Genomic DNA, 21,369 nt, shown 5'->3' on the forward strand with positions numbered 1-21,369 from the left:
CAAATGGCACAGCTGGTATTTTTTTTTAATTGCTGATCACAGCATTTGAATATTGACCCTTCAGATGTCATGAATCTTACTCGCCAATAACATGAGGCTAAGCCAAACCCTTCCATACTAGTTAGTATCTGCAACTATGTGGCAAACATTTGTTCTGGTAATTAATCAGCTTTATCCTGTTGGTCTTTAAAAAAAAAATCTAGATGTACTTGGTTTGGTTACTATTTATGCAAATATTCCTATTTGGACGGGAAGCCCCATGGGTTCATTTTGCACCTTTGGGCATTTAGGGGGTCTTTTACAAACGCTATCTAGTGTTTTTGCTATGAAGAAAGACTAAGGAGGCTAGGGCTTTTCAGCTTGGAGAAGAGACGGCTGAGGGGAGACATGATAGAGGTATATAAAATAATGAGTGGAGTGGAACAGGTGGATGTGAAGCGTCTGTTTACGCTTTCCAAAAATACTAGGACTAGGGGGCATGCGATGAAACTACAGTGTAGTAAATTTAAAACAAATCGGAGAAAAGGTTTCTTCACCCAATGCATAATTAAACTCTGGAATTTGTTGCCGGAGAACATGGTGAAGACGGTTAGCTTAGCAGAGTTTAAAAAGGGGTTAGATGGTTTCCTAAAGGACAAGTCCATAAACCGCTACTAAGTGGACTTGGGAAAAATCCACAATTCCAGGAATAACATGTATAGAATGTTTGTACGTTTGGAAAGCTTGCCAGGTGCCCTTGGCCTGGATTGGCCGCTGTCATGGACAGGATGCTGGGCTATGTACTTATGTACTCTAAACACTAGAGACGCCCATATGAATATATGGGCATCACTAACATTTAGTGCATGCTTATTTTTAGCGCATGCTAAAAATTCTAGTGTGCCTTTGTAAAAGGACCCCCTAATTTATCAATCCAACCTCACCCAGCAAGGTCATCACTGTAACAATCCTTGAGTGGAGGCTTGGAACTATGGTTCCTATTAGAACAGTTTTGAGCTGTGTGATTAATTTCGTTCATCAAGGCAAGATTCATTTATTGTAGCTTATTCCTGTGCCAAAACTAACTAAGTCCATGAGTTTTGGCACAGGAATGAGCTACAGTAAATGAATCTTGCCTTGATGAATGAAATTAATTGCACAGCTCAAAACTGACAAACAAAATGCACTGAGGGGCCCTTTTACTAAGCCGAATAGGTGCCTATGCACGCCCAACACGCGTCAATTTAGAGTTACCACCCGGCTATCGTATGGCCTGTGCGGTAATTTCATTTTTTATGCGCGTCTGTTATGCACGCCAGAAAATATATTTTCTTTTCTGGTGCGCAGCAAAAATTGGGCGGTAACTGACTTGATGCGTGTAGGTGATTACTGCATGGTTAACATGAGAGACCTTACTGCTAAGTCAATGGCTGGCTGTAAGGTCTCAGACCCAAAATGGATACGCGCCGATTTTTATTTTGCCGCATGTCCATTTTCGGCAAAAATTTTAAATTGGCATTTTTTACGGGCACACTGAAAAATCGATCTGCGCATACCCAAAACCTGCGCCTACACTGCCGCAGGCCATTTTTCAGCTCACCTTAGTAAAAGGACCCCTTAGTGAGTTTTGGAAAAGTGCTCTTCAATTATGGGCCCTTAATCTTGGGTGATTCTGTTGCTAATGAGTGGAATAGTCCCCCTTACTAAACACTGCCTTTGCAGTTTCCAGAAGCCCAAGGAGAAGAGGACCTCACCAGCGAATCAAGCTCATGTTATCTACATGGGAGTGCACAGCACCACCAGTGAGCCACCATGTTGGTCCCAAGTATTCAAAGATAGTGAGAATCTTTAACATGTCAAACAGAGGTGCAAGTCCAAGAAGATGTGAAGCAAAAATATTCTGAACTAAGAGAATAGATGGACTGGAATGAATCCAGGAATTATTTGATTCAAGTATAAGCTGAGCTAGGTTGACTCAAATTTAGCCATATGCCCTCTGGGTTTAGATATCATCCACACTGTTCACTGCTAGATAAAACATAAAAACAAATAACTTGTGTATGTTGAGTTAGACTTGCTGAGTTGAAATCTGACATATTTTCTCTTATGCCAGCAGTGCGAAGTACCAGAGGGAGTGATAAGAGTTTATGCTCCATTGCACTCAAAGTTTTCCATGGCAATCCAGCTAAACAGTCGGACAAAAGCCAAAGACATCCTGGCTCGATTTCACTGTGAAAACAGGTTGGAGAAGCACTTTTTTTTTCTTTTCAAATGCTTCTTACCTAATCCCTCACATAAGTGGTTCTTTGTTTCTCTGTTTTCCCTTTATATTCCCATCTTTGATTCCTGCTCCCCAGCTGGTTTGCCTTCACAGCTCTAGGAATCCTTGCTGCCTTGAGTACTGAAGGAAAACTTACAGGGCACCAGTGATTGTTCTAATGTGTTGGATATTTGTTTAAATGCTGTATTTATGTTGATTGTAGGTGTTATTGTCATAAAGGATGGGGACATACTTAAAGATCTCAATATGTATACTTTGGAAGAAAGGTGGGAAAGGGGCAATATGATAGGGATGTCTAACTACCTACACAGTATAAATGCACAGTAGGCAAGGCTCTTTCAACTGAAAGGAAGTTCTGAAATGAGGGGGCATAAGATGAAGGTGAAAGGGGATAGACTCAGAAGTAACCTGTGGAAATACTTCTTCATGAAAAGGATGGTGGATTCGTGGAACAGCTTCCCAGTGGAGGTGGTAGAGACAAAAACAGTATCTGAATTCAAGAGAGCTTGGGACAAGTATATAAGATCTCTAAGGGAGTGATAGGGAGAGTGGATTTTCATAGATGGGCTGACTGGATAGGCTATATGATCTTTATCTGCCTTTATTTTTCTATGTTTCTGTCTACTGTGAATGGTTCCTTGGACTAGCGTATAAGTATATTAGCGTTTTAAAAAATAAGGGGTTCTTTTACCAAACTGTGGTAAGCATTAATGTGTGCTTACCGCAGCTTAAAAGGATTTACCACAGGGCACACTTAGGTGTCCTGCAGTAAAATCCTGATGTGCACATGCTATCCACACACTAAAAAAATAAATGTTATTTTTTGGCCAAGGGAGCATGTCTTGGGGTGGAGAGTGGGTGTGTCTGTGCTAATCAGCATAGCCATATTGCCGTGCGCTGATTAGCATATATTTTTTAGCACTTGAGCCCTTCCACCTTGTGACAGAACAGTTGGGGTTTTTGAGCCTGCAAAACTACCTTGTTTCCTGAAGTATATTTCTCTAGTTTGGCCAGGTGGTGCATGGTTATGTTTTGAAGCTGCTGCAGAACCAAGGCTGTTTTCTTTGTTTAAGCCTTTTGGAAAGGCAGCCTGCAGTAGATTGTTGTTCTGGACTCTGATTGGCCCAGGAGCTCATTTTCATTTGGAATTTACTGGCTTTTTCCCCAGTCTTTAGCCATGGAGAAGAGAGAGACAGATCTCTTTGCTGAGGCCCTGTGATCAGTTATATTTGATAATTCATGAGCAGCATATTTCCTGATCTCCCCAGGTACTTTTTAGAAAGTAAGCAAATGCTTAGTTAGTGTTATAATTGATCTATATTTTAGTAACCTGTTATTGTTTTGCTGATTGCACTTTTTCTTTTCATTGTTCTAATTTTTAAGACAACAAACAATTTTCAGTTTGTTGACTCTGCCTGTCTGGACTGATAAAGAATCCTGGTGGTTTGCGTGTTGGGTCAGTGAGTGCTTTCTGGGAACTGTGGGACCACTGGGAGTGTGGCTTCCAGTAACCTAGAAATCACTGGGGATAATTTGAGAGTGGGAGACTCGCCTAGAGGCAGTTGTGACCCAGTCAGTGGGAGGAAGGTGCTACTGTAGAGCATGAGTGGCAGGTGCAGGTGGACTTAAGCTGTGCTGGAGATAGATCCTCTAAGTGGCCGCATGGTAACCCCAAGTATGCAGCTAAGCGTTTCATGACACACTAAACAAAATGGGTAGTGGTAAGGGCCCACGTGCTAATGACCATGTGCTAATGGCAACATTAATGCTGAAAATAGAAAATTGGCAATTTTCCGTCCTCAGCAAAAAAGTGGCCTTAGCGCATGGGGAAAAACCCACATAAGGGTGCGCTATGGCCACTTTTTGCTTTGTAACAGGACCCTTAAGTACATAAAAAATCATTGGCTGGCAGCAGTCACCACATTAGCAGCAGCTGCCACTTTACCTTTCGTTTCATACTGAGGCCTGACTAGCCCCAAATGGAGGGTCTAGACACGGATCCATCACTGCTTATTTATTTATTTGTTTCTTACATTTGTATCCCACATTTTCCCACCTATTGGCAGGCTCAATGTGGCTTACATAGTATCATAAAGGCATTCGCCAGGTCCGGTAGAGAAACAAATACAAGGTGATGTTGTGGTCGAATAAGGTTCATGTGTTTCAGGCATATTGGGGATCAAAGAGAGGAAAGGTTATGTAGTGTCCTTTACAAGCTTTGGTTTTGCTGTGTTGCAGAATGTAGGCATTTATGTTGGGTCGATAGGGTATGCCTTTTTGAACAGGTTGGTTTTTAGTGATTTCCTGAAGTTTAGATGGTCGTAGATTGTTTTCACAGCTTTTGGCAGTGCGTTCCATAGTTGTGTGCTTATGAAGGAGAAGCTGGATGCATAGGTTGATTTGTATTTGAGTCCTTTGCAATTTGAGTAGTGGAGGTTTAGATATGTTCGTGATGATCCGATTGTGTTTCTAGTTGGTGGGTCTATGAGGTCTGTAATGTATCCAGGGACTTCGCCGTAGATAATTTTGTGGACCAGGGTGCAGTTTTGAAGGTAATACGTTCTTTGATTGGGAGCCAATGCAGTTTTTCTCGGCGGGGTTTGGCACTTTCGAATCGTGTTTTACCAAATATCAGCCTGGCTGCTGTGTTTTGAGCGGTCTGGAGTTTCTTTGCGAGTTGTTCCTTATTCCGTTGTAGTAGTCTTCATGGCTTAGTACCATTGATTGTATTAGGTTACGAAATATTTCCATCGAGAAGAAAGGTTTTACGCGTTTAAGTTTCCACATTGAGTGGAACATTTTCTTAGTTGTGGAGTTCACTTGGTTCTCAAGTGTAAGGTTGCGGTCGATTGTAACGCTGAGTATTTTCAGGCTATCTGAGCTAGGGAGGGTGTGGTCTGGGGTGTTTATGGTTGTGGGTTTGTACGTATTGTATTGAGATGAGAGGATGAGGCAGTGTGTTTTGTCAGTGTTCAGTTGAAATGAATTTGCCCATGAGTCCATGGTGTTCAAACCGAGCTTGATTTAATTGGTGATTTCTGTCAGATCATGTCTGAAGGGAATGTATATTGTGACATCGTCTGTGTAGATGAACGGGTTGAGGCCTTGATTGGATAAGGACTTGGCCAGTGGGATCATCATTATGTTGAAAAGTATTGGTGATATTGGTGATCCTTGAGGTACTCCGCAGTCTGCTTTCCACGGCGGTGATATGTTTGAGTTTGATTTCACTTGGTATGTTCTGGTGGTTAGAAAACCCTTGATCCATCTAAGTATATTTCCACCAATCCCGAAGTAATCTAGGAGTCTTAGTAGTATATTGTGGTTTACCATGTCGAATGCGCTTGACGTGTCGAATTGGAGGAGAAGTATGCTTTTACCTGTGGCTATTTCCTGCTTGAATTTGGCACAGTTTCAGTGCTATGGAGGGGGCAAAATCCTGATTGTGATTCATGTAGTATTGAGAACTTGTCCATGTATTCAGTGAGCTGTTTGGTCACCATGCTGTCCATCAATTTGACTGCTAGTGGGATAGATGCAACTGGGCAGTAGTTGGCGAGTTTGTTTGGTTTTTTTTCTTGGTGTCTTTTGGTATTGGGGTGAGTAGGATGTTGCCATATTCCTCAGGGAAGAGACCTTGTTGGAGCATGTGGTTTAGGTGGGATATGAGGTCTGCTATGAAGCGGTCGGGGCGGATTTAATTAGGTAGCTGGGGCAGGTGTCCAATTTGCAGTGGGTGTTGGAGAACCTCTAAGTCACATGGGTAACTGATTCGACGGTGAGGAGAGCAAAGTTTGACCATTTTCGGTCTGCTGGGTATTCTTCAGAAGTTGGGTCCAAGCCATTGATGAAGTTGTTGATGTTGGTGTTGTGTTGAGGAAGTGTGTTGCGTAGTTTTATTATTTTTTTCATTGAAGTATTGACCAAGTTTGTCTGCGGATGGGATGTCTGTGTTGGTTGTGGTGACTGGGGTGGTGTTTAGTAGTTTATTTACAAGTTGGAATAGTTTCTTCAAGTCTTTATAATCCGGTCGTATTTTAGTTTTGTATTAAGATCTTTTGGTCTGTCTTATTGCATATTTGTATTTTCTTTGTGTTTGTTTCCATCACAAGCTGAAGCCAGAGCTGGCCCATCATTTTTGAAACATGTGGTTATACTAATAGCTCCTGTGCACTGAGCATGCTGTTATCTTAAAAACTGTACCAAATGAACTGATATTGCACAAAGAGAAGGAAAATAAAAAAAATAGTTGACCCCATGACCACGAAGGTCAGGAAGGTGCTTTATTGATTATTCCTCATAGTTTTGAAATCAAAGATGAAAGCTGCATGGGATATATATGCAGGATCTAATCACAATGTCCATGTTTTTGTGCCAGCAGGCCTTTCCATGTGGTTTAAGATTCCATTAAGCAGTAGTGGTTTAACTATCTATCCGATGGTTTGAAGAGGTTTCTGGAATCCTCATGATGGCATCATGAGTCAGACAATATAGCAACAATTGGAACAGGGCTATACATACAGGGTTCAGCCAGAGGAAATCAACATCTTTTTAAGCACTGACCACCGCTGGCTAAATTAGACCTAGATATTCAAGGTTAGGCCATGACCAGGCATCAGCAAAGAATATCCAGGTCCTTGGCGAACCTGGAAATTTTGAAGATACCAGCTGGCCTTGCTAAGTGCCGCTGAATATCAGCATCCAGCTAACTCAGTGTGGTTTAAGCAGGCAGGAGCCTTTTCTTAAACCACGTTAAATATCAACCCTACAGGTAGCAGGTTTAGAAAACATGCTACTTGAATATGCTTCAGTACATGGAGAATAAGCAGGTGTGTTCTGGGCATGTTTTGGACATTAGAGTATAAGTGTATTCCACATTTTAGAATGTCAATACCTGTGTACCTCTGAAAAATTCCCTATTGGATTTTACATGTACTCCGTCACACGTTGCCCCCAGCTAACGTAATTAAAATAAGTAAACAAATGAATGGAGCATAGTCATTACACAGCAGAGCCCTCACCTGAAGAAACTAAGCAAAATTATACTTTCTCTTTAAGAAACGATTCTAAATAGCTAGGTTCCAAAAAAGTATATTTATTATCCTTGTACGTGACTAGGCATTTAGATGGAAATTGCAGGTAAAATGTAGCACCTACAGCCAAAACTTTAGGCTTCAATTGCAGAAATGCTTTCCTACGCAACGGAGTGACCCTAGCCACATCAGGAAACAATTGTACTGTCTGACCACAAAAAGGCACATGTTTCTTAACAAAATAAACCTTAAAAACTGCCTGTTTTTGTTCGTCTGTCTGGAATACAACCAACAATGCACTCCTTTTAGATATTAAATCATGGGAAGATTCTAGAAATGTTGACAAATCCAAACTATTAGGAGAAGAAATAGTGTCTTGGGCACCCTCCTCATTAACTCCTACCTCAAGGAAGGTAAAAAGCATTCACAACGTCCAGAGATTCTGGTTGAGTGAATTGAAGAATCTTTGAAGTACATTTTTAACAATTCAAGGGAAGCAAGGAAATAAGTTACAGGAAAATTTTAAATACATAATTTTTTTTGCCCTAGACTTATTCTCCAAAAATTCCAGTCTAGTATGCACTATTAAACTGTCTTTCTTCGAAGAATTAGCCACAGATTGAATCTGTGCTATCTGGGAGTCAGTTTTCATTAATTTCTGTTCTAAAGTATTAGGTTTCTGTTCGTTCTGCGAATTTCACAGATGAAACCTCCGTATATTTACAGAGTTGTGATAAAGTACTTTGTAAAGTATTTTCAATTCTGTTGAAAGCCGTCGGACCATCCTCCAGAGTAGCAGCCAAGCTCGATTTAGATGAGACAGTTCCAGAAAATAATGAAGAAATAACAGGCTGCTTTACTGGGACAGGTAAAGAATTAGATGGATCCGATACAGGATTGGAAGGATTCTCTGTCAAAGAACTCACCATCCAAGCAAATGATCCTCCTACAATATTTGTAGGAGTTAGTCGATCCATCATTAACATAGGCTGAGGGGTTGGGGTTTGTTTGCCTGATGAAATGGAAGCTGCAGCCAGTGAACTGGCTGAATCCAGGCCCACTGGCACCCCAGAATGCACACTAGTCCATTGGTCTTTGTACTGGGGCCACACCCTTCATGGGGCCCTTGATCTTCCTTTTGCCCATGGGTACCAATCAACCAGAATAACCGGCCACTGGTCCTCAGTTGGCTCTGATGGGGCTCCAAAAGGGTGGGGCCTACGCTTTTGGTCACACCTCTTCGGGCACGTGCCCGTGGCTATGCCTATGGCCATGCCCATGGCTGCGTACCACGATAGGATGTCCTCTTAAATAGGGTCAAGTCCTCCTGACAGCCAGATGGAAAGGCTGTCCGCGCTAGTGCCTGCTTCACTCCAAGCACTCGCCCCGATAGAAAGGAGCCTCCCAAAGTGCATGGCATGGCATCCTTCTAAATAGCGTCCAGTCCTCCTGACAGCCAGATGGAAAGGCTGTCTGTACTAGTGCCTGCTCCACTTCCAGCACTCACCCCAATAGAAAGCAGCCTCTCTGGTGTCCCAAATTTTATATTGTATTATCAGGCAGCTCAATTACACATATTGACTGATTGGATACCAGATACTTTGAAAAAAAAATGGGCTAATTGGGAGCAGGCTTGGGTGGTTGCTACCCAGTTATGGGTGGTCCTATGGCTGCCATGGAAAGATCTCCTCTCCTTATTAAAGTGGGTCCACAGGGGATTGGCCATCCTTTAACCACCTAGTACACCATTTGCACAAAGTTTTTTTCCAGATAGACAATGGGGCTCATTTTCAAAAGAGAAAATCATCTAAAAGGTGGCATAAAGCAGCATTTGGATGTTTTTCTCACAAAAACGTCCATACCAGTATTTTCAAAACCTATTTTTAGATGTTTTTCTATGAAGTCATCAGAAGTGCGTTCAAATCACAAGGGGCCATGTTGTGGCATTTTGAAGGCGGGATTAGGGCGTGCCTAACACTTGCATGTTTTACAGCCCTAATGGAACAAAACAAAAACGTCCAGGACTAAAACCAAGACAGTTTGATCTACACCTCTTTTCAGAATGAATAAGGCAAAAACAGGTGCCCTAAATGACCACTGGAGGGAATCAGGGGTGACCCCCAGTGATCACTGACCCGCTCCCATCCTCCAAAAATGTGAATAAAAATATGACTTACCAGGCTCTATGACAGCTGCAGATGTTAAAGTCAGGTCTATTAGAGCAGCATGCAGGTCTCTGGAGTAGTGTAGTGGCCAGTGCAGTACACAGTGGGGGACCCAGGTCCCTATCTCCCTCTACCTGTCACACTTGTGGTGGAAACTGTGACCCCCCTCCTAAGGTCACCCAAACCCTACTGTACCCACAGATAGCTTCCCCCTTCACTCATAAGGGCTATTATAGTGGGGACAGTGGATTTTGGGTGGGTTTTGGAGGGCTCAGGAGACAAGATAAGGGAGCAAAGGTGAGATGTGTACCAAGGAGCATTTTTATGAAGTGCACATAAGTGCCCTCTAGGGTGCCCCACTGCTCTCCTAGGATGTCTGAAGGACCATTTTACTAAAAATGCTGGCTCCTCCTATATCCCAATGGCATTTTTTTTTTTTTTCAAAAATGGCCAAAAAAACAAAACATCCAAAATCACAAAACCTTGTTCAAAACAGTATTTTTGAAAAAAAGATAGACATTTTTATTTTTTGAAAATGACCTTCTTTCCTTTTCGGATTTTGGATGTTTTGTGCAAAACATCCAAAATCGGACTTAGACGTCATATCGAAAATGCCCATCCACATCATCTTCAGACCGCACTTCAATATATTCATCAATCTAAGTGGGAGGGCTAAGGGTTTGCAGACCTTGGGATGAGGGGGAGTTTCAATCATTCTCGGACTTCCAGGATGAATTTGGCCTAGAGCCGAAGGAAATTTTCCAATATAGGCAGGTTAGGGACTTTAATCGAAGGGCTCAGGGTGATCTTGGTCTAGCGGAAACATCCTTTGAACGGGCTATTAGAGGTGGGGGGGAAGGAAAGTATATCTCACCTCTGTATGGCTCTTTTGCTACCCCACTCCAGAATTGTACTGCTCAATGAGAACTGGATATTAATTCTACCCCACTCTAGAAGTATACTGCTGGATGGGAACTGGATCTTAATTCTACCTATGCTTCAAATTTCTGGGAGAAAGGTTTTCAGCATTTAAGGGTTCTGTAGCTAGTAATATAATTGTTATTTCTGGTATTGTACAGCTGAGTGGTTCAGCTCTCTGACTAATGCTGGAGGGTCTGCCAATGGCGTACCAAGGGTGGGGCAGTCTGCCCCGGGTGTACGCTGTAAGGGGGTGCAGCTCCGCTGGTTCCCTGCTCCCTCTGATGTTACTTCTTGTTAAGGGGCAGGGAACCAGTGGAGCCGACAGCGGCGCAACTGCTCCCTGCACACCCAGGAGATGATGTGTCAGGGGGTGGAGGTGATGAACCGGGGGGGGGGGGTGATGTGCCAGGGGGTGCTCAGTGGCTATCCACCCTGGGTGGCAGCCGACATAGGAACACCACTGGGACCTGTGGAGGCAAAGGTACATTCTCTCATGTATGGTGGACATGCCTTAAGGTCCACCCTTTCTGGACTGCTATCCTGGATCTGCTCCAACAGTTGCTGGGTAAGTCCTATCCCTGCAGGGCGGAGCATTGCTTACTCCACTTTAAGCCATCAGAGATCACTGTGGAACAGCAGAAGTTGGTGATTTATTTCTTTGTGGCAGTGAAATTGGTTTTGGCACAGGCTTGGAGATAACAGTCAGTACCACCCATACCTCAAATTCTTTGCAAGTTGGACTTTCTCTTCCAAATGTCCAAAATGACTGCCTTGAGATGGGGACATTTAACTATGGAGATCTTTTACTAAGCCGCAGTAGCATTTTTAGGAATATAATGGGAGTCTCTGTGTTTACTGCCAGCTGATTTCTACCATGAGCTAAAAATGTTATTGCAGCTTAGTAAAAGATCCCCTAAGTTTTCCAAAATTTGGCGCGGCTATGAGACATGGAGGTTTGCCCCAACCCATGGTACTGTAGTTAGCTAAATTTCTTTTGTAGGGGAGGAGAGTGGGTGGTTGGGGGTGGGGGTCTGAGGGTGGATGGGGTTCTTGTTGGGATGTTGTTATTGTTAAGCTTCAGATATTATGTGCTTAATTCTTTAATAAAAATAATACTTAAAAACAATTATATCTCTGCTCCACCCTTGGGGATGGGATGGCCCTCCTTTAGCACTACTTAACTACAGTGGCTCTCCCTACTCTGGAAGACTGCTTTTTTTACAACATATAGATAACAAGGCCTGTGTAGAGTCCATAGGGGTCTCTACCTACTTAATACATTAGTACTAATTTTGCTCAGTTCTGGTCACCGTATCGGAAAAAAAGATATTGTGGAATTAGAAAAGGTTCGAAGAAGAGTGACCAGAATGATAAAGAATAAGGAACTCCTCTCATATGAGGAAAGGCTAAAGAGGTTAGGGGTCTTCAGCTTGGAAAGGAGATGGATGAGGGGGAGATATGATTGAGGTGTGCTTGGAAGTTCTTTTTGATCAAGCCTGTGACACCTAAAACGATGGAAAATATTTCTGTATCTTTCTGCCACATTTTCTTGGTCTCGGACTGCATTTCTTTGTACTTGAGGATCTTCTCTCTCTCTCATTTGATGTGTATGTGTTATTCTTCAATAAGAAGATATGTTGCTTTATTTGCACCCATTTAAAATGCAATTGCTGAGGATGCAAGCAGGGGCCCTGATAATCAGATAGGAATTTTCAAGGCGCTGACTGCCGTGGGTTGAATTTGACTTAGATATTTAATGCCGGGCCTAATCTGGACACTGGTACTGAATATTCAGTCCTCATGGGTACCAGAAATTATCCAGGTGTCAGCCAACATGCAGTACCTGGATAACTATCTGGGCAAGTTAGGATAGTTATCCGAGCCACGGCACAGAGTATCGGAGGTGTCCAAATAACTCCCAACTCCACCCTGACTCTGCCCCTAGATCATCCAGGCATTAGCTGAAAAGTTGCTCATGTGTTGCCAGATATACCCTAGATACCTACAAAAAGGCTTAAGTTTTGTTTTTATTCTTATTTCTATTTTAAAGGAGAAAGACCTCGGAAACCTCTACTGAGTTCAAACTGCATAAAGGTTAGCAGCTCTGCTGCATTACTGTAAGCAGTACACTCTCAATCATCGGTCTTAAAAACTCCTTAAATATTTTTATACGTGATTCAAACTTTTAAAATTAATTTGTGCAGTTTGTGCAATAAAGACGACCTAGAAGGACACCATGATAGCGCAGCACTGTGGGCTCTATAAGGTAAGTGTTGCGCTGACATGGTGTCCTTTTAGGATATAAATTGAGGTTGTGGGGTGGTAGACTTAGGAGTAATGTCTGGAAATGGCGGTGGCCAAAAAAGCAAACAGGATGCTAGGAATTATTAGGAAAGGGGTGGTAAATTATTATTATTATTATTATTACATTTGTACCCCGCAATTTCCCGCTCATCGCAGGCTCAATGCGGCTTACATAGTAACAAGAGAATACAATCTATAGTAACAGAATGCAGAAGGCGCCAGTGGGACAGACAAAAGAGATAATAATAAGCCTGAAAATACTATAATGTCTCTGTATTGCTCCATGGTGCAACCTCACTTTGGGACCTGTTTACTAAGCAGTGTTATAGGCGCGTTAACGTTTTTTAATGTGTATTAACTATGTACGTGCCTGCAATATCCCTATAGGCGCCTACATGATTAGCGCTTGCGCTAAGTGTAGGTGCGCTAAAAACACTAACGCACCTTTGAGTATTGCGTTCAGTTCTGGTCACTGGATTGCGGAAAAAGATATAGCGGAATTAGAATAGGTTCAAAGAAGAGCGACCAAGATGATAAAGGGGATGGAACTCCTCTCATATGAGGAAAGGCTAAAAAGGTTAGGGCTCTTCACCTTGGAAAAGAGACAGATATGATTGAGGTCTACAAAATCCTGAATTCTGTAGAACGAGTAGAAGTGAATCGATTTTTTACTCGTTCCAAAAGTGCGAAGACTAGAGGACACTCAAGGAAGTTATATGGAAATACTTTTAAAACAAATAGGAGGAAATATTTTTTCACTCAATGAATAGTTAAGTTCTGGAACTCTTTGCCGGAGGATGTGGTAACAGCAGTTTCGTATCTGGGTTTGGAAAAGTTCCCGGGGGAAAAGTCCGTAGTCTGCTATTGAGATAGACATGAGGAAGCAACTACTTGCCCTGGGATTGGTAGCATGGAGTGTTGCCACGATTTGGGTTTCTGCCAGGTACTTGTGACCTGGCTTGTCCACTGTTGTAAAACAGGATACTGAGCTAGATGGACCATTGGTCTAACTCAGTATGGCTGCTCTTATGTTCTTAAGACAACTGTGTCTCTTTTGGTGGTAAAAGGCAATACACTATTTAGTTGAATCATAAATATATTATAATAAAAACATAGATTATATGTACATTTTGGTTATTGGATAAGGAATTATCTTTTCTGCAATGATGCTAACTTTAGTTGTTCCAACCGAAGATCATTTTTAAAACTTTTCCCATGTTGTAGTGCAATGGAAAGGAGTTTGGCTATAGTGTCATGCCTCTAGGCTATTAATTTCAATTTTGCTTGGGTCACTAGTGACTAAAATTGCTACCATTTGAGAGACTTATATAAAAGGATACGCTGAAAAAAAACAGCTACCATTGTAGTTTGGTATTGATTGGTATTCCTTAGTAATTCTCCTACAAAGAGGAAAAGATTGCACAGATACAGAGATTGTACCACTGGTTAGTGAATCAAGGTAAATTTATTTTTTGTATTCCTGCAGCCAGGAATTTTGCACTTTACCAGCCATAGTAATGGGCCCAAACCAGGCGCACCATCCTTTAATGGGCTGGTTCGCAAAGTGCAAACAGTTGCCCCCAAGCCCCAATGTCTTTGTGAAATAAGAATAAGAACCACCAGTATCCCTAACCCCCGATTCCTTTATAAAATAATCAGTGCCCCCCCCCCCCCAGCTACTCCTTTTGTTGAAGAAAATAGAAGATGCTGGCCCTGGAATCTCCCCATCCACTGGACCCACTTCCAGCACATACCAGGTCATTTCTAGGGGTCTAGAGGAGGGGAAGCGTGATCCCTGGTTGGTCCTGCCCTGGGAATTCCCTTAACAGTAGTCTCATAGACTGTGAGACACAGTACTACTACTATCAGGGGTCAGGCTGCCAAATGTTATGTTTTCTTAACTGAATGCATTTGTGCTGTCACTCTGAGCACATACTGATATTACATCAAACTTCTGCTTTACAGCCTTGGATCATCAGATAGCCTCAAAATCCAAAGTCAAGGTCTATATGAAATAGGAGGAAATATAGGTAAGCGTTATTTACTATTTGGTTCTAGACTTTTCTCATCCCATTGCACCAGGTACAACAACAACAACAAAAACCTTATGAGCCCACTCGGGACAGAGAAAGTACTTGTATATAATATGTAAACCGCTTTGTTGTACAACAGAAAGGCGGTATATCAAATGGATGACCCTTACCCATTCCTTGGAAAGTGTGTCTGTTATTGCTTACGGTGCTTGCAAAAAGCTAACTATTATAGATACAATAATCAAACTCTTTTGTGTGTGTACACATGTAAAACCCCATTCTTGTATAAACCTCCTCCCATGTGGAGGTTAAAGTGGGTGGATTAGATCAGGAGAATGAAATTATGTACAGAGATTTCAATTTCAGTTCTCTATGTGTTATTCACACCCAGGGCCAGTTCAAGAGGTTGTGGTGCCTGAGCCACCTTTTGTTTTTGCATCCCCAGCTTGGGGCCAGTCTTGTAGCATGGACTGCACCATAAGCCCCCTTCTATTCCCAGTTCCCTAGTTCCCCCAGTTCACTGCCTTCTAATCCTAGCCCCATCCCCCTACCACAGGATCACCCCCCCTTACAGTCTTATTACCCCCATCCTTGGCATCAGCTCCATTCCAATTTTAATTACCCCCCAACCCCAGCATCTTTCAATTCTAGCCTTCAACCTCAGAATCAGCCCCCTTACAGCCAGCTGCTTATGCTTCTGTGCACACATATCTGGGCTAATGTTACCACCCCTCTTGGCTGGACTGTAGTGATGTGCTCCCAGATACCTGATGTTTGTAGTTGTGGCGAATATCCAGGGAACACACACTCACAGCCGAGGGAGTGGAACAAATAAACTAACCTCGTCCTTTACTCTCAAAGAATAAAGGAGGAAAAGAAGCTAAATTTAGGATTTGTTCCTGAACTGGAAGAACCGCACCTTCAGATTTACAAATTATCTTTTTCTTTATTGAATACAAATGCAAGCAAATTTTCATTCAAATAAACTCAAATTCACAATTAGTGTGAGGCTTAATAGAACTGCAATAACATATTCAACATTCAAATGTAGTTTTACATGTATACCCTTAACTTTTTCTGTTTCTTTCAACAAAATCACCTAAAAAGGCAGAAAAGAACCTTTTCAGATAACTATTTAAATTGTCTTTTTATCAAAATCAGATATTTGTTTGAATACTCTTTCCTTGCTATTGATGTCAGAATTTGAGTCTTTATGGGTATTATAGATGTTTGTGCAAGGATCTCACTTGAACCCAGAGCACTTAGGCAAGTCAAGAAAACATTTGATGTTGTTCTGTTCTTTAGTTTTCCCTTAAAATGTTGTAAACAAAAAAAACTTATATCTCCTTCAACACCCTTTGCAAATGTCACTTAGCTGTGGTTGAATTTATTTAGGCGAGGTCTTTCTTGCCTTGGAGCTCAGCCAGAACCCTTCAGAGGATAATTTCTCCAGATTTCTTCTCCCTAAACCTCACTTATAAGAAAATAAATGGAGGCAAGACCTTTGAACTCCCTCTGCCTGTCCAGGAACGGACTCCACTCTGGTGACAATTAATCAGTTCTCAATACTGTGGCCACACTCTCTAATTGAAATAAAATAAGTTAAAGGTTTTCTCACTACAAAACCTATTTCTCACTGTTGATTCCCTGTTCTAAAATCCAGCAGGCTTCACACTGCATTCAGAGATCTCACACAGTAACCCATTCCATATTCAAATGGTGATTCAACATTGCATCTCATAGACCACATATAAACATAAAATTTCCCTGCACAGCTATCAGATCAATCTGGAAAATACAGCACTCTCATCCAAAAGCAGGGCTTAATCTGCCACCTGACAAACCTTGTACTGTAATCAGAATATGAGCACAAAACACACCTACCATAGAGACACTAAGCACAGCCTCTCTCAATCTTACCAGGGTAGACAGCCATGTGTGTCCACTTAGTATCTGTGCATACAGACTCTCATTCCACCTTCCATGACCTTACATTCTCTATAACTTAACCATTCCATTCACTGCATGCAGAAACATACCTTTCCTCTACTCAAAACCAAATTAAATATGGTTTAAACTTTCTCACAGCTTTCTATTAGTACTGCTTTCTCGCCCAGAACATCAGTTTACCTCACATGTATTCAGAAACACAACCATGGAAAAGGCAGTCTGCTTCATTTAAGTACTCACTTCTCAGCTCAAATCATCTCATTTTCACTCACTTTTACTATCCAAGTACCCTTTTCCAAGTCACATTTCACTTTAAACTCATAAAATCCATGCCTTAATTCTTACTTTTCATACACTCAGCATACATTTCTCTGTCTCACTCTCCATGTTCAGCCAGCCTTTTTTTTCTGTTCACCCAGTCTCCCTAGCAACTCACCCCCCCTAGAGGAACACCTGACTCCCTCAACCAATCAGCTTGTCAGCTAAAGGCTGTTTTTTTTTTTCTTATCTCTAAACTGTTTAGAATCTGGGCTGTCCCAACCAGTGTTGCTAGGTGGGCAGTTTTCCCGCCCAATTGGGTGGTTTTCTGTGACCCGCCGCAGGAAATTTTTGCCCGTGGCGGGTTGCGGTTTTTTGGGCTTGTTTTGGGGTCTTTCGGCAGTTTTTTGAGTGGTTTTTCAGGCCGTGGGGCGGGGCTAGTGACGCTTTGGGCGGGGTTAGTGATGTTCTGGGCGGGGCTGATGATGGGGCGGGGTCGGTGATGGAAGAGGCGGGGCCGATGACGGTGGGGGCGGGATTGATGATGGCGGGGGTGGGGTTGATGATGGCGGGGTGGGGGTGTCAGGGGCGGGGTTTGACTTTGGGTGGGTATTGGGCTGGATTTGGGCTGATTTGGGTGGGGAAAAAATTTTCCACCTGGCAACCCTGGTCCCAACCCCCACAGAAGTGAATGTAAAACTTACAACACAGAGAATTTCAAAGTCAGTTTCAACCTGAACCTGTACCCAAAACAGCAAAGAACATTTTATAGTACAATCCCCAGTTAATCATGGTTTATTTCTTGAAAAATAAAACCATATTTAAGAAACATCTCATACTTTCCTCAGCTAACTCCATTAACAATTCCCAAACTAAACTTTAAACCTTTTCCAGCCAGCAGCATCCACCAAAACCCTGGAACAGCCGCCCCCCCCCCCCCCCCCCCAGAGCCCCAGAATAAAAAACATTTAATATATGTTACAATATATTTCACTAACCTTATAGTATGAATCATAGCATCAGTCCTCTTCTAGTCCCAGCTCCCAGCACAAGGTTCCTTCCAGTTCCAGCCCCCCAGCATCACTCACTTTCAGCCTTAGTTCCCTCCAATATCATACCCTTCCAATCTCAGACCCCCCTCCCCCTCCCTCAGTAAGACAGTATTTTCTCAAGTCAGTTGTGGAAAACCTTTTCCCCCATCCCACACCAGTCTTGTTTTCAGCCCCCCCCCCAAAAAAAAAAAATATATATACATGAGAGAAACAACCATACTATAGATCTAGTGCATGCAAATCTCTCTTATACATACTGATTGTGGGTATCTTGAAAATCAGACTGTTACAGCTGGGTATTCAAGGATCAGTTTCAGAAACACCTCCCTTAGACACTGCTACAGGACAACTGAAAGTCTTTTCTCTGTATACAGTTAATAAATGGAATGGAAAACATGTTTAAAAATGATTTCTGGTTTTATTTATAGATAAAAGAGGTAAATAAAAATAAAACAAAAACATAAAAAAGTCATTAAAATGTTCATAAATAAATGATCTGCTAGGTAGAAAAATGAAATCAAACTTCTAAGAAAAAAGTTACTTTTACATTCAGAGTTTGGAACCAGAAGTCTGAACCTCTTCCTTCCACTCTGGGTTTGGCTGCCTGTTTTTCAAAGAGAGGTTTTGATTAACTTCAGGTATTTCCTAATTACCCACGTAACTTCTCAGACAGGAAGAATTTCTGGTGCATCTAGCCTCCAGATCACCCAAGTGCTCTATCAGATTACAAGGAGCAAGGTTTGCTAAAGTGTCCTACTTAGCTAGTATATTTCTCTGTAGTAATATCATTAATGTGTGTTGTTAAGAAATAGTTCTTATTGCACAAAACAGGATTTCTGGTAACATGCCTGTTAGCTTTCTTTAGTAAATCTAGCCCAGAGTTAACAAAATATAGGTTGAATCTGCATTAAGCTGTTCTCTCAGGCTTCACTTGCTGAATTACTTTCTGGCCTTTCCCTGTAAACGAAACCCTTTTTCCATGTTCTGTATTGAAAAATCCTATTTCATCTTGTATATTTATTTATTTATTTATTTGTTACATTTGTACCCCACATTTTCCCACCTATTTGCAGTGGGGAAATATAAAAATACAGTATCACTTTTTTTTTTTTTTTTTTAGCAAGACTCAAACATTTCTCTCTAGCTTGACTGATTTCAATTAGTCTTATTGCTAAATTTAGGTTCCAGGAGATATGTATCATGAACCTCCACCTACTGTAAAAACTAATCAAAATTTGTAGACATTAAATATTATTGTAGACCTGATAAGAACATTTGTGCATTTGTAGCATAGAGCAGGAACACACCTCTTCAAATAGTAGTCAAAGTAAAAGAATTAACCTAAACAAGAAGTCACTGTACAGTTGTTATTGAGAGACCACGGCATCATCCTCTCTCCTAGAAATACAGGGCTGGATATTCTAAAGCACTGTACAAGTAAGTGCATTATCTGCAGTGCGTTTTTTCTAGCGAAAAAGGTGCCGGTACTCAAATGCCAGACCACCCTTCAGGGGTGGGATGATCACTGAGAGACCCACCCCACAATAGCCAGGCCCACTGCAACCAGTCTCAGAATCTATGACATAGCAGAATTGGTGTGTAGAGCCTGAGATCTTTCGTTAAAACTTGGGAAGCATGGGTCAATTTTAGCAGACAATGGAAAAGGTGCTGGTACTCAGTACCCCCAAGTACCCCCTCAAAAAAAGCCCTGATTATCTGCCAATTGTCAGCAGCACTATATGGAGACTGCCTCAGCACTATCCAGAAAGTGCCGGGTAAGGGCAGTGTGTGGGTGTTCTGGCTAACTTTATGAATGCCTACAAACTTCACTTGAGCTTAAGTTAGGAACCCCTTACTTACAGTATTATCTTATTAGAACCTAACGGTGCACTTCGCATATCTTCTATGTTAAACCGGAGGAAAAAGCCTGAACAGACTCCGTATTTTTTGGCTATACAGCTCTATAATTTGCTGAAGTTCTAACTGTCATCGTAGGCAAAAAACCTCCCGGTAGTCTTTAAAGTTTATACCCAATCTTAAATAAACTCAGGTAAAACACCACTTACCTTGTTGATCAGGTCACTGTCCCGTGATCTGTCACCTATTCTGTCAATTCCATGGCCGATGCTGGCCCAGGTTTCGAAAACAAACTCTCTTGTCCTGCTTCAGGGTCCGTGGTGACTCCGACTTTCAACTGGCGACTCAGAGAAATGTCCTCTTCTCTCAGAACTTCTCAGAAAGAAAGTTCAGTGGGACCTTTTTAGAATGTTCTTCTAGTTTTGCTGTGCTTTTCTATTAATTGGTGGATTTCTTATATGTTTTTTTATAATGTATTCTCACTATTCATGATGTATTGTAAGCCACATTGAGCCTGCAAAGAGGTGGGAAAATGTGGGATACAAGTGCAATAAATAAATAAATATGAGATTTTATATTATGATGTAAACCGTTCTGTTTTGTGAATGCAATTTGAAACAGTATAGTAAATCAATAAACGATAAACGATCCCAACCCCCCCTGAAAGAAACCCACTGAAGATATTAAGATTTTCCAATTTGCAGGATAGGTACCCGGTGAGACCATTCATCAGCATCAGAGTGGAAACATCCCTGACACTTGTCACTTAATTTCTCAAGATCACTAACAATGCACAATTTATAAATCCAATCCAATTTCGTGGGACCAACTGCACACTTCCAAAAAGTGGCAATAACAGATTTAGCAGCAGTGAGACACATCCTTTTAAATCTCCTTTGCCATTTGTGCCCAGTCCAATTGCCCAAGCCCAGGAGGCACCAATTAGGGAAAGTGACCCCCAGATTGGCAGTCATGGATTGACACCAGGGAAGTATATTAAAGGACCAGTGCGGGACTTTCAAAGAACTAACGCAGGAGCATGTACTGTCTCCTATTTAGGAGGTGTTAAGTGCTCCTGTAGTAATCCCCTAATTATATAAAAGTTGCCAAAAATTGTGTGTGCAAATTTGTGTGCGCGCCTAATTTAATTGAACAAGCCAATTAGCACCAATTGGTTTTCTAACAAGCAATTTGGCACTAATTGAAATCAATCAACATGTACGCACCAAAATTTTCCACATGTCCAGGAAAAGGAGACATGGAAATGGGAGGGTCATGGGTGTTTCATGGCGGAGCGTGGGCATGGATTCCAGTTATGCAGGCAATTATAGACTAAGGGGTCTCCGTGCATAAATTTAAGCGCAGGCATTTGCACATTTTCATTGGTGCAAATGGATGCATCTCAATTTAGGAATAACCCCTAAATTTAGGCGCAGCTTATAGAATAGTACTTAATCATTTTTGTCACCGATTTTTTAGATGCCATTTATAGAAATTCACCCCTAAGTTTGCATTATCCAGTTAGCGTGCGCTAAT

The 21,369-nt window shown here is 41.8% G+C and overlaps 1 protein-coding gene across 3 annotated transcripts in view; it reads left to right on the plus strand.

Moving 5' to 3' along the window:
• ARHGAP28 (Rho GTPase activating protein 28) overlaps positions 1 to 21,369 on the plus strand; it is a 305,117-nt gene that overhangs the window by 280,487 nt on the left and 3,261 nt on the right. For 2 of the 3 annotated variants that reach the window (XM_030213207.1, XM_030213199.1), the window contains exons 13-14: positions 2,093 to 2,220; positions 14,649 to 14,713. In XM_030213207.1, coding sequence (XP_030069067.1) covers positions 2,093 to 2,220; positions 14,649 to 14,713 — 193 coding nt within the window. The remainder of the gene's footprint in view (positions 1 to 2,092; positions 2,221 to 14,648; positions 14,714 to 21,369) is intronic. The other variant, XM_030213215.1, reaches the window with a different exon arrangement.

Source organism: Microcaecilia unicolor, chromosome 1 (assembly GCF_901765095.1).
Source record: "Microcaecilia unicolor chromosome 1, aMicUni1.1, whole genome shotgun sequence".
Taxonomy (NCBI): domain Eukaryota; kingdom Metazoa; phylum Chordata; class Amphibia; order Gymnophiona; family Siphonopidae; genus Microcaecilia; species Microcaecilia unicolor.